At 34.2% G+C, this 16,381-nt stretch overlaps 1 protein-coding gene and 1 long non-coding RNA gene across 5 annotated transcripts in view; both read left to right on the forward strand.

Moving 5' to 3' along the window:
- The window catches only part of iftap (intraflagellar transport associated protein), a 27,759-nt gene extending 24,485 nt beyond the window's left edge, over positions 1-3,274 (forward strand). For all 3 annotated transcript variants that reach the window (XM_087311793.1, XM_087311792.1, XM_087311794.1), the window contains exon 7: positions 2,628-3,274. In XM_087311793.1, the coding sequence (XP_087167919.1) occupies positions 2,628-2,738 (111 nt within the window). In that variant the 3' untranslated portion in view covers positions 2,739-3,274. The remainder of the gene's footprint in view (positions 1-2,627) is intronic.
- Positions 3,275-7,563: 4,289 nt separating this feature from the next.
- Positions 7,564-16,381, forward strand: part of LOC141380895 (uncharacterized) — a 37,508-nt gene continuing 28,690 nt past the window's right edge. Inside the window, exons 1-4 of one of the 2 annotated variants that reach the window (XR_015526193.1) lie at positions 7,564-7,768; positions 7,888-8,221; positions 8,384-8,460; positions 13,751-13,954. This is a non-coding gene — a long non-coding RNA (uncharacterized LOC141380895). Of the gene's footprint in view, positions 7,769-7,887; positions 8,222-8,383; positions 8,461-13,750; positions 13,955-16,381 lie in introns of those variants that run through there. The other variant, XR_015526194.1, reaches the window with a different exon arrangement.

A 16,381-nucleotide genomic window follows, 5' to 3' on the forward strand; every position in this document is an offset into this window, starting at 1 on the left:
TTTATTTCCTTTTTATCATTATTTGAGTCTGAACGATGTTTTATTTTGAAAAGTCTTTTATTTTGAAAAATTACCGTATTCTCTCGCTTACATCTCGGTCACTTTAGCGCCCAAATTTAACCCAAATGCAGCAAAATGAGTATGAAACAGACGTCTTTGGAAAGTTTCTTTGCCAAGAGGAAAAGGCCAAGTGAAGGAACTGCCAAGGAATGGATCCGCAAACCACTTGTCAACAAATCAGGTGAATCCAGCATTTAGGGCCGTTTGCATATTGCGTATTTCTAGTTTGCACAAGTTTGTTGTTTCCAATGGAGGTGCGCGGTTTGCACACACAATCGGCGTGATGCGCTCGCACTAGTGAACCCCGGGCTGCGAACGCACCGCGAGTCACGTGACAAGAATGGACCGATCAGCTTCAGCTTGTATGGAATATACACATTTTGGTAAGATTAGTTTTCTCAGACAAACACAGAACACACAAACACTGCAGTGTTTTGTACTTTTCTCCATAAATAAAACTTGTATCAGAGCGACAGCAATGTTTTTTCAGCTTGTCGTCTTCTGAGAAAACGGTTATTGGTCGCCTAGCAAACCTACGAAACACCAAACCCCCTTGTCCACGGTAAAATTGTCAATCGTTGACCACTCCGTGGTGATAAACAGGTTGAGGACCACTGCTCTAGCTAAACAAATACAGACAAATTCGTAGTCCGTCCTCCACAAAAAAGACTCACTGGTTCGCCTGGCAGCAGTCCTCACACTATTTGATAGAGCATAACAAATATTATGCACGTAATAAATATTAATAGCCTATATTGTTTTTCCCCTTATACACCAGTGTGAATACTGATATTTTTGTTATCAAATTTCAAATAGGGCCAATTTAAAGGCCAAAGGCTCATTTTTTTTTCAGTTACAAATGGCCTACTGATGTTTTGCTTTATATTTTACATTATTTGTGCATAAATGTATCTAGATTTAGTAATAAACATATTGTTTGTTTGAAAACAAAATTTTTTGTCATCATTACTGCAATTTTTTATGAGCGGTAATATCATTAAATGTGGAGGAGGGCCTCACAATATTTTCCGGGGAAAAAAGGCTCTTAGGCAAAAAAAAGGTTGGGAACTACTGTCCTAGATCACAAAACTAAACAATTTTTGTCCTAAAATAAACTTATTTTGCACTTCATTAGAAGCCTGCTATAAAATTAAAGGGATAGTTCACCTAAAAATGAACAATTACTCAACTTACTCAAGTGATTGTAAAACACAAAAAAAGATATTTTGAAGAAAGCTGAAAACCTGTAACCATTAACTTAAGAAAAGCCGAACTCTATGGAAGTCAATAGTTACAGATTTCGGGCTTTCTTCAAAATATTTGCTCAATTCTTCAAAATGAGTACAATATAAAATCTTGTATGTACATAATAAGTGGATTGTAATAAATGATTAATTTAAAAGTATTTCATGTCATTTAAAATAATGTGGCACTAATAATCTTTATAGCATTAATATAGAGTCGTATGTGTGATAGCTATGGACAAGCTGTTTGTGATGAGTTTCAATACAAAGAAGTGAATTAGACTTTAGGAAAACTAATATTTCATAAACTATTTGTGAATGAAGCATCCAGTTTCTTCCAATGAGTCAAAGAGTGTCCAAAATCATCACGTTCTGATATGAAAAATAAAAATGGAATTCTTTTGGTAGAAGAGAAGCCACCATAAGCCTTTTTCTTATAGTTTAAGACTAAGCGCAGACGCTCAAGACAGTTGCAAATGATTTGCAATGTGATCAGTCTGCTGCTTTCCCCAGTAATGTTGCCCCATTGCACACATTTTTATAATCCAATGATCTGTCAAAACAAAATCACATGACATTTTTTGATGCGCACAACAAAATTTATTCAGTAAATGTCTTTCCATCGTAGTTTATGCACATTTCTTATCAGATAAAACATTTGTTTTTCTTTACACTAACTGACAGAAATCTTGTCGTCAATCCCAGTTGTAAGAGCAACAAATAATCCTAATTAAATAATAAAAAATCAAGGCATGATCATATTTTATTTTGGTAAAATAAGCATAATCTAGAGGCCTTTTCCTTTCATATAAGCCACCTCTGATACCAAATAATCAACTAGAGTTAGTTATTATTTACTAGAGTAAACTATTTACTGTTATTACTAGAATTATTAGTTATTATTTGTAGTTACTAAAACTTAAAAAAGGCGACAACAATATTGTCAGGTAGTGTATGTGTTTTAAACAATTACATGCATCTTGGTATTTTCATTAAACACTTTTTTTAATGTGACATTCCATAAAAATAAATAAATAAAAATATGCGACAATGTGGAAACATAGTGAAGACCGTAGCCTGGCATTATGGACATTTGCTACAAACCTGCACAGGAAATTTGTGCAGGAAATAAAATTGGATTCACTGATGATTCACTTCAGGCAGAAATTGCTTCTTTCTTTTTAGGAGACAAAAGCGTTGTTCATCTTTGAAACTTTGTAGACATTTTAGACTTACAAACAGCCACATTACACAGGTAATATCTACAAAAGCACTCAAAACAACCTGTAAAACTTTGTCATTTTTTTTTTTTTGTCATTTTAGGATGAAAATGACGAGGTTGTTCCTTTCCACCTGGACGAGGACTTCGATTACGATAATGTTGTGCTTTCTCACAAATACGTGATCCAGGAACAGAACAGCAGACCGTCTTGACCTGTGAATGAATGTCAGTGTGGCACAAGCTTCTAACAGCTGGTTTTACAGCCTTAATACAATCCAAAATGTTTTTATTCTGTCAAAGTAGGAAGACCGTTTGCTGTTTTGAGTGTTAATTGAAACTTTTTTTCTGTTAATTAACAGTTTCCATATTTTGTGATTACACAAGCGTTTATTTACGGTTGTGAATTGCATTATGGGAGCTTGATCTCTGCTCTGTCGACTTTTGATGTTGAAAATGTAATTCTACACTTTAACAAAGTGACTATCATTGATGTTTTAGTAGTTTGAAATGGGAAATATCGAGGAATAAGTCTGTCAAATAACAGAAGATGTACTGGCATTACAAGGTTTTTGTAGTGTAATTTCCTGCACCAATACAGACAATATATCACTTTAAACTATTCAAAACATAAATAAAAGTCACTTTTCAAACTTTTAAAGGTTAAAAGTTGATGGAGGAAAGATGAAGGTGCAATTCAAATGCATAAATAAGCAGAAAAATAAAAACTTGAATCACAAAATAAAGAAAACTGCTGTTTTATGAATCTATTTTTACAATGTAAGTTAATGTTAGCATCACTCTCCTCAAATACACTCAGTCCAGCATTATTTAAATGACTAATAGAAAACTTAAAGATAAGCAAATGCGGTTTTATTCCAAGTGTTGGGCACATTTTTTTAAAAGAGTAGCTAGTTATAGTTACTTCTCACAAATACAAACAATGTTAGTAACAAAATTATAAGAGTTACTAGTTACCATGGAAAGTAACTAATGCATTTACTTAAAAAATGAATTTGTCGATTGATCAGTGGTGGAAAGAGTACTGAATAGTCATACTTACTGTAAGTAAAAGTACCATTACGTGCCTAAAATGTAGTGCAAGTAGAGTAAAAGTATCTGTTGTAAATATATTTAGAGTACACTAAAAAAAAATGATTCAGAGATGATTCCTTGGATTTACTAATTCTCTTTTCGTTAAGTGGCTGCAAACAATTTATTTGGGCTGAATTAAAAAAAACTAATTAAGTTGAATTTCATTACATTTAATTTGTTTGTTTAAATTCAACACAAATGATTTTTTTGCAGCAGTTTTGCAGACATTTTTTTCAGTGTATGAGTAAAAAGTAGACCTTTCAAAAGTACTTATTATGCTATTATTATTATGCTGAGTATTATGCTGTAAAAAGCTGATGCATTACATGTAATTTGTGGATGTATGTAAACGTAACATTCTGTAGTGCATTTAGTTATAGCCCAGCAGGCAAAAAATGTCATAAGACTTTAATAATAGGTTTAGATTTAGGTTGTGATGTCAGTTAACAAAAATTTCTAGCAGGCGTCTAAGGACAACGCTATTTTGACATTCTACCTCAAATGACGTTGATATTGTGGGGGTTTCTTAGGTTTTCCTCTTAATCAATCAAACTCAGTCTGGAGGTTATGAATATCGGAGCAGTATACTTTATTGTTGACAACAAAGGAAAATCTTCAGGAGACCCCCAGTAGCATCTCTGTCTGAATATTCTGTCTCACTGATGTTCTGGCCTGTTTAAATACTCTTTTGCAACTGTTTTTTCCCTTTGTTCTAATTTGTCACACAAGATCCCACCTAGGTTAACCCTTGACCCCAAATTCCCCCTCTGTCATCTGTTTTTGTCTTAGTTCTACATATATCACACAAATTCCATCTAGGTTAAACCCTGACCCAAACCTGATAACTAAATAACTTATCCATTTCTTGTGATATGGTAATTCTTCTAATGGTATGCAAGTCTACAAGCAGATTATACACATACAATTTGAATATACACATTAACTTCACATTTTAAAGAGTTTAAAATCCACTTCAATATTTGGTTGATTTCAGGTTGTGTTGGAAAGTGACGAAAATTGAAATTTGAGCCAACATTTTAAACCAATGTCATAATGATCCCACATACTGACAATATTTCGTTAGGTATGGCAACCAAAATCCAATGTCTGATAGACGTCATAGTGGTAACCACAACACAACATCAAGCTGTAACATCATTATATGTTGATATTTGATTTGGGTTCTGACGTCAACCCGATTTTCAAAATGCAATGTCCCCACGATGTTGGGGTACAACGTCAATAGGACGTCATGTTGACATCTTGTGCCTGCTGGGTTTCAAAGGCCATTTCGTTAAGGCCATTCATAATACAGTAAACATCTGACATCTTCTCATCAGTGACATTCAGTCCAAACAGTCTCTGGGTCAATGCGTGTATAGATTTTCGACATCTTCTTAAACACTTTTATGCTTCCTAACAGTTTGCTGCATTTATGAATCGCCCATGTCTTGAGGTAGTTCATTATAATGCGATATTACTTCTACGGTATGTGCGATTCGATTTGATTGCACGGGAATCACAGGACTGATTTTTGTAATCCCAATAGACAAGTAAAAATGAAGTGGTGACTACAGGTTGAAGGAAGATAGTGGAGTAAAAGTGCCACTGCTGCAGTAAAAATGTACTCAAGGGAAAGTAAAAGTACACATTTTTAAGACTACTTAAAGTCCAATTCCTGAAAAGAAACTACTCAATTACAGTAATTTGAGTATTTGTAATTTGTTACTTTGCACCACTGCAAATGACTATAAAATAAATGTAAAACATTGTACACTAATCTACACTATTTTAATGTTGTTGTGGGACAATGTGAGGACAACGGCAGCATGTCCTCATCTATATATACAGATATTTTTTGTTTAATTCTGAGTAATAAGTGTTTGCTGTGGAGAAAATTAAGTTTTATTTGCTTTGACGCCGTGGATTCGTCTCCTCACGTTATGACTTGCGTAGCCACTAATTTTGTGGTTGGATATGATGGCGCGAGGTGCTTCATTAGATTAGAATTACTGTTCACCAACGCAGAGAGACTTTTTTTTTTTTTTTTGGAATTTCATATCGTTGCACCATACATAAACGTTCGTGCCTTTCACTTCAATGAGGGAAAAGTAGTGCTTATATTTCCAGTTTGCAAACGCTTCCTTTGAACTTGTTGGATTTGCCATCGTTCTGACTCCCGGACGTTAGTGTGTGCGACTGACTATGTGTGTAAACCCGCACTATACTCCCTCTGATTGGCAAACGATTGAAATGTAATCTATTTAAGCCAATCATCACGTTCTCAGGTACACTACGAGAGAGGTCAATGGCTGAGAGAGACGCTGCTTGCATGAAAACCGCTTCAGTGTACTCAATTTTAGTAATGCGCATTTTTATAGTTAGTAATGGCATTGTAACGGGGGAAACAGTCATTTTGTTATAATTATTATTAATAATTCATTTGATTATTTGTTACTAAAAACAGTATCACTGTTAGTAAGCCATTTATTTATAGCATCTTTATTCCCATCACTGCTTATTAATTACTAGTGAGTAAAGAAAAAACTGATTTGATTCCTTCATAATCACCGGAGAATGATTTTTAGAAAATCGGGAGTCTATTTTTATATTGGCTTTCAAAGCATTTTCACAAACCCACTGATTCATATCTGGTCCCAATCAAATGTCATTATGATTATTATTTTACAACATGCTCCTTTCAAACCTTCATTTTTTGACTTTGCAGCTCAGCTAGGTTACTAAATGTACTTGGGGGAAAAAAGTAATTAATTGCTCATTGTGTCTTACTGCATTTTATCCACCGGAACAAAACGCTCAGGGACTTTCTTTTTGTTCTCCGTACAAGCCTAATGCTCTGAATAAAAGCCCAAAATGCACTGCTCTTTCTTTTTCTTGACCTGATCGTTTATTTTGACATTTCGAAGAATGTACTCGCAGACCATAAAAAAGAAACTTTCCAGCATGTTTCCTTGCTTTTTCACCACCCCTACCTTCATTTCCAGCTTTTCTTGGTTTGTTCTTTTTCTTTGTAACCTGTGACCCGGAGCTTCTAAAGCGACAAAAATAGAACAGTTTACTGTTAGTTCACCTGCACTGAGACATCAGGGTAAAACTGTTCTTTTGCAGACATAGTGTGGGAGCATTTTAAGACATTTTAAAAGACATCGCCTCCTATCATTAGACAAATTTGAAGGCAACGTTGCATATGTCCTACTTTAAGAAGTGCTGAGATCTGTGAAAAATCAGTATGATGGAAAAATAAACGAAATCCTTAGATGTTTACACACAAAAACATGCTTTAATAACAACAACAAAATTAAAATAAAATAAAAAAATTATAATAATAAATGTCATCATCATCATCATAGTATTTAATATAAGAAACTCTCTTTGATCATTTTATCATCAATAAAATATATATTTTAAAAATGTTTTAATTATTTTATTTTTATTTTTTTGCAGTAATAATAGTAATATTTAATAATAATATATATATTTTTTGTGTACAATTTGAACATTTTTGTTTTATAAGCACACGCAAACACACTCATCAGGAAACTCAATGCATTTAGGCATGTAGACATGGTCAAGACGATCTGCTGCAGTTCAAACAGAGCATCAGAATGGGGAAGAAAGGTGGTTTAAGTGACTTTAAACGAGGCATGGTTGTTGGTGTCAGACGGACTGGTCTGAGTATTTCAAAAACTGCTGGTCTACTAGGATTTTCACGCACAACCATCTGTAGGGTTTGCAGAGAGTGGTCCAAAAAAGAGAAAATATCCAGTGAGCTGCAGTTCTGTGGGGGCGAATGCCATGTTGATGCCAGAAGAGAATGGCCAGACTGGTTTGAGCTGATATAAAGACAACAGTGACCACTCGTTACAACTGAGGTATGCAGAAGAGCATCTCTGAACGCACAACACATCCAACCTTGAGGCAGATGGGCTACAGCAGCAGAAGACCACATTGGGTGCCACCTTGTGAGCAAAGAGCAAGAAACTGAGGCTACAATTCTCACAGGCTCACCAAAAGTGGACAATAGAAGCAACATTCGGATGGTAGGGTCAGAATTTGGCGTCAACAACATGAAAGCATGGATCCATCCTGCCTTGTATCAACAGTTCAGGCTGGTAGTGGTGGTGTAATGGTATGTGGGATATTTTCTTGGAACACTTTGGGCCCATTTGTACCGATGATTATAGTGTTTCAACACCACAGCCTACCTGAGTATTCTTGCTGACCATGTCCATTCCTTTATGACCACAGTGTACCCATCTTCTCACGTCTTCTCACGTCATGACTGGTTTCTTGAACATGACAATGAGTTCACCGTGCTTTGTACTTTGGAATTGGCCTCCACAGTCATCAGAACTCAATCCAATAGACCTTTTGGTTGTGGTGGAATGGGAGATTCTCATCATGGATGTGCAGCCGACAAATCTGCAGCAACTGCGTGATGCTATCATGCCAGTATGAACCAGAATTTCTGAGGAATGTTCCCAGTACCTGATTGAATCTACGCCACGAAGGATTAAGGCTGTTCTAAAGGCAAAAGTGGGTCCAACCCGGTACTAGTCAGGTGTACCTAATAAAGTGACCGGTAAGTGTAACTCTTTTTAATAATCTTCTAGGTGTTTTTTTATTATTATTCTTAGAGTTTTTTTTTTTTAATTGTAGGTTTGAAAAGTTGGTTATTAAATTGTACACATTTAATAAAATACACATTTTTCAATTTTAATCTTAAATTTTCCTACACTTTCAGAAATAAAGTTACGGGAGTTGTCACCGGACTCATGTCCCCATATTTGTACCTGAAGGCTCCACAATGGTGACATAAAGGTACATATGGGTACTAATATGTATGTTTTGATGTAAGCATAATTGTTTTGTAATTTTTTTTTGCCAGAATTAAGTTTTAGAACTGTTATTAAATATGAATGTAGAAAGCTTTGCAATATAACCTGAGTATATTAAGTATATATTTGTATTCTTACTCAGTTTTTGCCATGCAGATAGCCAATTATGATCACTTGGCTTTAACTAAAAGATACAATGCAACTAATTTTCCATAACATTTGTACCTTTATACTTATAGTCTGTCTAATTAGCATTACATTAGCAACACGCTAACAACAAACTCTACAGAAGGCAATGGTGTCACTTATCCAAAGCACTGTTTGTGAGTTACTGTGTCCATGTATAGCGTTCAGATCGTGCATTTATGAGCTTTTGTGATGTCTCTTTAAAAGCAGCTGTTTATGTAGTTCACCGACAGTCAGGCAGTTCGCTGGGCTTTAACACGGAGCTAAAGTGTGCATATTTAAAGTGTCCTCCGTCTCCGCGCTCATGCATTTTTAATGTCTTCTTCTGTCACAGTAAGTAATTGGTGGACAGAGGGCTTGAATCGAGCCACAGGAGACCTTCTCGGCTCACTGCGAAGAGCTTAACTGATTTTAAAAGTTAACATGATTGTCCAAATATACAGCTAACGCCATTCATGTGTTAGCATATTTAGGGTTACGAAAATAAGTATGTTTAGGGTTCATTTTTTAGCATGCTAGCTTCTTGGGCGTTATTGCTAGAAGGGATACAGCTGTGGTCAGAAGATAATGATTATTATTTATTTTATTTATTAAATTACTCAGTAATTGTAGTTTTTTTTTAACAATTCCCCACACCCCAAACCTAGACCTACCACAAACAGTAATGCAAAAACAGTAATTATCATGACAGTTATTTATATTATTTACACTAGAAAACCCGATAAGTTAAGATAACTCAAACTATTTGAGAAAACCGAGCAAACCATTTAAGTTATGAAACCAAATTTGAGTACTGTAAACATATATTGAGTCTTATATGAGCAATATCACATGAGTAGAAGTGTGATTGTATATCGACACTGGTGGCAGGCGAGCGTTAGTGTCTTAGTGTCCCACTAGTGATGATATTCAGCCATATCGGTACAAGTGTGATATTGCGTTTATACAACAGTTCAAAGGCATAATCATGTATATTTAGATAAAATCAAATATACAATTTAGAAATCCCTGTATGTATCCCTTGTATGAGGAACTACTTTCTTCCGCCATTCACATCTGCAGCTGACGTCAGAACAGCAGAAATCGTTGCAACTAAACGTCACTTTAGAGCTAGTATTTAAATGATTCTCTAGCATAATGTCTAAAGTGATGACAAAACAGGTGATTTTGCACATTAGGATTATAAGACTGAACATCATGAAATGCCATCAGTCTTGAGACATTTCATAGTTTTTCTCTGTTGCAATCGGGAGATCACAACAATTAACCTTGAAAAAGCCAAAGCAATGCAAACACTACCAGATTACTATGGTATAAATGCAGTACTACAACATGCAAAAGAGAGAGATCGACTTCCAGGGTCACTTACCAGTTTTATAATTAATTGATCAGCTGTAGTTTGAAATTATTTCCTTTCTGTGTTTTGTCAGGACTTTTTGTTGGACGCTTCTCAGCCATGTATCTGGAAATTTATTCACACCCTGCTACTAGACTTGTTGTTTTTTTGTTTTGGACATTTTTTTGCACCATTTTGATTTATGACCATTGGTCAATAAACATTTGCAGTATTCACCTTTGTTGTTTTCTTTTTCTTGGTTTAACGTGACAGATGGATGCTGGCGCGCTGAATCTCTGAAATTATAAATATTTAAAATAGGCGCAATCCTTATAAATAAACTGCATATTTACAATCAAAACAATTAGATTCTTGCCTAAAAAGCCTCAAAATTACCTTGTGTTGCCCAACAGCAGCAATATATGTCAAGCTGTAGTGAGTATTGATCTGCTGTCAATCTGTGGGAGGGGTAATACATAAGAGTGAAGAGGCTGTACGAGTGCTTTTATATTATCAGCCAGTCAGATTCGGGAACCAGACAGAACTGTTGTATTTAAATGCATATTTCATTAGAGTATTAGTAACTTACACATTTTAAGATCAGTTATCAACGCAGTTTGAGTTCAGTTAATAGAATGAATTGCGTCCAAACAACCATCAAGCTACTCAAATTGTTTGGTATTGCCTCTACCTCAGAGTTTACACAACAAAATAAAATTCATTTTATTTGTAACTCAGTTTGAGTTCTGCTTGTTATCATCGGTTTATGAGTTACTATAACTCTTTTCATCAGGTCAAAGTAATTTTTTAAAAATTATGTTAAACTAACTTATTTAATGTAGTGCTTTTCACTGTTAGGTTTCACAGTGTATTGAATTACCCATTAATTGTAGTTTATTAACGTCTACCACGTCCCCAAATCTAAACCTACCACTCACAATTATGTAAAAACAGTAATTTTAATAAGAATAACTTATATTGTTTATTAAATTACCCAATTCAATTGTAATTTATTAACACCTACCCCTGAACCTACCCCCCAGTGTAATGTATAACCAGTAAGTTTTGTTCAAGAGTAATTGAATTGTTGTAATAATATAAATAATTATGGTTCACTTCCGTTTGCAGCTGTAATAATAATAATAATAATAATAATAATAATAATAATAATAATAATTATTCCTTACTTTTATATAGCGCTTTTCTGGGCTCTCAAAGCGCTTTACACATCCACCACTAGTGTATCCCTTCTAGACTTCTCTCTCCAGGCTGTGTTTGCTATTATAGTTGCCCTCAAATTTAATTATCTGTGTAAATTATGCATGGCGCAAATCACATATTGTGCAGGTTGTTGAATTGACTGTATTTTTTTGTCTTGACTTTCATTTCATTATCGACAAAATATCAAAACATGACCTTTACTTGTGACACAATGTTAATTATTATTAATGTAGAAAAAAAATCAGTAGAAGAATTCAATAAAATTTAAGCAAAAACTCAACAAATTTTTATACTTTTTCTGTCTGGTTCTTAAATCTGATTGGCTGATAGCCATGCGATATTCTGCAAAAAAGCAGCCCTCATCAAGGCTTTTCACTTATCACCCTTGTGTATTACTCCGCTCACATACAGTACAGCGACTAGCAGAGGACACTCTACAGTTTGACAAATATTGCTGCTGTTGGGTAACATAATGTACTTTTGCGGCTTTTTATGTGAGAATGTAGTTGTTTAGATTGCAGCTATGCAGTTTATTCATAAGGATAGTGCATATTTTAAATATTTATCATTTCTGGAGACAGCGTGTCGGCGGCCATTAGCCTGTCATACTGACCAGACCAAAGATGTTGTCCATCCACATAATAAGCCCTTAGAAGATTAAAACAGCGTAATTTCTAGCTACAGCTGATCAAATCATTATTAAACAGGTAAGTGATATTCTAAGTCGATCTTTCTCTTTTGTATGCTGTAGTGCTGAATTTATACTATACAATTGTTGTGTATTGAGTGTGAAATGGGACTCTCATATCAGGAATGTGTGTTGTGTTGGCAGAAAGAAAGAAAAAATGCCCACATGTATTTACCGTTTTACCTTATCGCAAACACAACAGCAATCTGGTAGTGATTGCGCTACTTTTTTCCAGGATTAATTATTGTGATTTTTCTGATTGTAAGAGAAATACTGAGATATATCCCTGTAGACTGATGGCATTTTATGCTGTTCTTAAAATCATAAAATGAGCAAAATCACTTATTTTGTCATTAATTTAGACATTACGCTAGAGAATCATTCAAACACTAGCTCTAAAGTGATGTTGGTGAAGTAGCAACGGTTTCTGCTGTTCTGACATCAGCTGCAGATGTTTATGAATGACGGGAAAAAGTAGTTCCTCACACAAAAGGATTTTTAGACTCCATTTTTGATTTTCTTTTTTATACACACAATTATGCTGTCGAACTGTTGTATATATGCAATATCACACTCTTAACAGTGCGATATGGCTGTATATTGGCACTGGTGGGACAATAAGGCACCAGTGCTGATTTTAAAAAGACATTTTTTGAAGGGGGCTAATAATTCTGAATTGTGTGTGTGTGTGTGTGTGCGTGTGTGTGTGTGTGTGTGTGTGTGTGTCACACAAACATAGTTGAATTCAGAATTATTAGCCCCATTTAAAATTTTTTCTTCTTTTTAAAATATTTCCCAAATGATGTTTAACAGAGCAAAGACATTTTCACAGTATGTTTGATAATATTTTTTTCTTCTGGAAAAAGTCTTATTTGTTTTATTTTGGCTAGAATAAAAGCAGTTTTAATTTTTTTAAACACCATTTTAGGAACAAAATTATTATCCCCTTTAAGCTATATTTTTTCTTAAATATCTACAGAACAAACCGTCGCATTACAACAACTTGCCTAATTACCCTAACCTGCTTAGTTAACCAAATTAACCTAGTTAAGCCTTTAAATGTCACTTTAAGCTGTGTAGAAGTGTCTTGAAATATATGTAGGAAAATACTATTTAAAGTCATCATGGTAAAAATAAAATAAATCCATTATTAGAAATGAGTTATTAAAACTATTATGTTTAGAAATGTGTTGAAAAAATATTTTCTTCGTTAAACATAAATTGGGGAAAAAATAAACAAGCGATCTAATAATTCAGGGGTGCTAATAATTCTGACTTCAACTGTATGTGTTATATATATATATATATATATATATATATATATATATATATATATATATATATATATATATATATATATATATATATATATATGTGTGTGTGTTTGTATGTATGTCTATGTGATATAATATCTAATAATATGTACATAATATGTGTGTAATATGTGTATATAGTGTATGCTTGTGTATGTATGTACTGTATGTATACACACACACATCTACACATAGTTCTAAATCAACCTTCCCATTAAAGAGTACAAACTCAGTTTATTGGATCTTAATATATGCAATAAATAATCATATAAATGTTTTGATTGCACATTTTGTCTGATTCCACATTCTTTGATTTGCAAAATCAGCTTAACACAGTTTCTGTGACTTGTCCTCCTTGTTGCTAAGCAATAGAAGAGCACAGAAAATGAGCGGAGCTCAACGACGATGCCACTTTATCTGGACTCAAACCAGCCTGCAGCTCTGCATCTGCTCAACATTCATTTCAGTTGTCCAAAAACACGTCTCATATGCACGTTTGTGTGTCTGTGTGTGCATGTGTGTTTTTCAGGCAGGGTTGGATTGGCCTAGCAGGTGGATGCTCCTGTTTGCCAGGTGGGCTTCCCACTGACACAACCTCAACTCTTTCAGTTAGAGAAAGCTGAGTGATCGCTGGCCAGATAAAGAGGGCAACCCCGTTCCCTCCTCCGCAACACGCCACAGCTGTGTGAGAACCAGGAGCAGGGGTTTGTGGGACATCAACAGTCTCTAACAGGTGAAAGAGTTCAACTAGTGCTCAAGAAGAGGAGACACTGCAAGAGAAACAGTTTTTTTTCATGCACCTGTCAGTTGAGATTTTCCTAAAGTGTTTTTTAATGTCAAGAAAACATCCAAAATACACTTATCCAATGTACCCGAGTGTATATTTTATTGCGCTTTATCAATTTGTGTCAACAAATACAATACATATCTTTTTAAAGGCATACATTTTCACTTCAGCAGCTAATACAGACATCAAACTTTATTCATTTCTGTGTTCTGAAGGTTTTTGCTGAGGGAAATGTGCATATATAATTTGCCTGATTATATACAACATTTTACTCTACAAAGAAATTGTGAAACCTTTTTCTGACTGTTATAGAGTGATAAAGAGATTTCCAAAAATCATCTCTGTAAAATCCTTTAACTTTAATGTAAAAAATAAATAAATATATATATATATATATATATATATATATATATATATATATATATATATATATATATATATATATATATATATATATATATATATATATATATATAAACAATTTTGAACCACATTTTATCTTCTGTTCTTTCTTTTTGTGCTAAAAGTGCATATTTAATGAAATAATACACAATTTTAATAATATTTAAAGATAGCATACTATAAGACTATTAATGCACATAATAATTGCACAATGGAGGCCTGTTCATGTTATTAATCTATCTATCTGTCCGTCCGTCCGTTCGTCCGTCTATTGTTCTGTCTATCTGTCCACCCGCAGTGTATTACTAGCATTTGAGGAATATTTGGTAATACAGTTTTGGATTAGGTAGGGTTATTAAGATTGGCTTTAAAGGGGACTGAGGCAATAATTTATTCTACCTTTCATGAGGTAATCGCAAAAATTTTAGGGGGGCTGAATAGAAATATAGGGGGCTAAAGCGATGCCCATGCTGTTTAACAATTGTACCTGAATGTTTCAGCGAGACATCATTCAGTTGACTTGTCGATGTCTTCAAAAAACTCTCTTTTTCACAGCTGCTGTGGTTGTCAGGGGTGGGGAATGGCGCAATTTGAACAAAAATGCACTGATTTCAACAAATTAAGGTGCGAGTAAAAAAACCCAAAAACATTTAGTGTAGTTAAAGGTGACGTAAATACGTAAATTAGAGAAGTTTAATCAGCAAAACAATTATTGATCCTTAGAAGTCGTAATTCCCAAACAGCTTGTGGAAAAAAGTGGGCATACTGAGTATAAAGCCACAACTTTACACCACTAATATATATATATATATATATATATATATATATATATATATATATATATATATATATATATGTGTAACGGAGGCCAGCCAGTAGGGGTTGGGTGGTGTAGAGCCGGCGGGGTTACATTGGTGCCGTGACCCGGATGGGAGTGAGGTTTCGGGGGGTGAGTGTAACGGAGGCCAGCCAGTAGGGGCTGTGCAGGTAAACCTCACTCCTCTGACCTCTAAACGTGCTCTAGCGACAGTCGCTAGAGGCCATGGTCTTTAGCCTCCTTGTTGGAGCAACCGACTCCCATGCGGAAAGTCGCCGGTTCGAAACCAGCTCGGAGCGGGTTGGGTGGTGTAGAGCCGGCTGGGTTATATATATATATATATATATATATATATATATATATATATATATATATATATATATATATATATATATATATATATATATATACACAGTTGAAGTCAGAATTATTAGACCCCCTGAATTAATTTTTTCGCCAATTTCTGTTTAACAGGGAGAAGATTTTTTTAAAATACATTTCTAAACATAATAGTTTTAATAACTCATTTGTTTTATCTTTGCCATGATGACAGATATATAAATATATATATATATATATATAACATTTTGAAACAGATCCCTTGTTTTTAATTTTTGTGCTAACAGTGCATATTTCATTGAATAATAGGTGATTTAAATATTAATATTTAAAGATGGCATATTAGAAAACTAGTAATGCAAATAATAATTGCACAATGCAGGCCTGTTCATGTTCTGTCTATCCGTTTATCTATCTATCTATCTGTCTGTCTGTCCGTCCGTCCGTCCGTCCGTCCGTCTGTTTTGAATTCTCTTTTGCTTTAACGTATATGCTAGGCTTTCTTTTGGTGCAGTTGTTGTAAAATATATATTCATGGGAAAAGAATCTTTATTAACCAATTTGAAGCAAAATAGTATAATTATTGTTGTAAACAAATTATATAAACATATTTATTTATTTATTTGTTTATTTATTTTCTCAACCAGAGGGGCAAAAATAGTTCAGTGATGCAAAATAAAAATATTGTTATGAAGATTATTGTTATTTTTGTACATGTTTTTTGTGCAAGATCAGAATGAGGGATATTACAACAGTAAACAGACCCATTTTATTTCCACATTGTCTTTAAAGCAGCTTATTTTTTACCATAGTTG

This window comes from Danio rerio, chromosome 25 (assembly GCF_052040795.2).
Source record: "Danio rerio strain M-AB ecotype USA chromosome 25, GRCz13ab, whole genome shotgun sequence".
NCBI classification, from domain to species: Eukaryota; Metazoa; Chordata; class Actinopteri; order Cypriniformes; family Danionidae; genus Danio; species Danio rerio.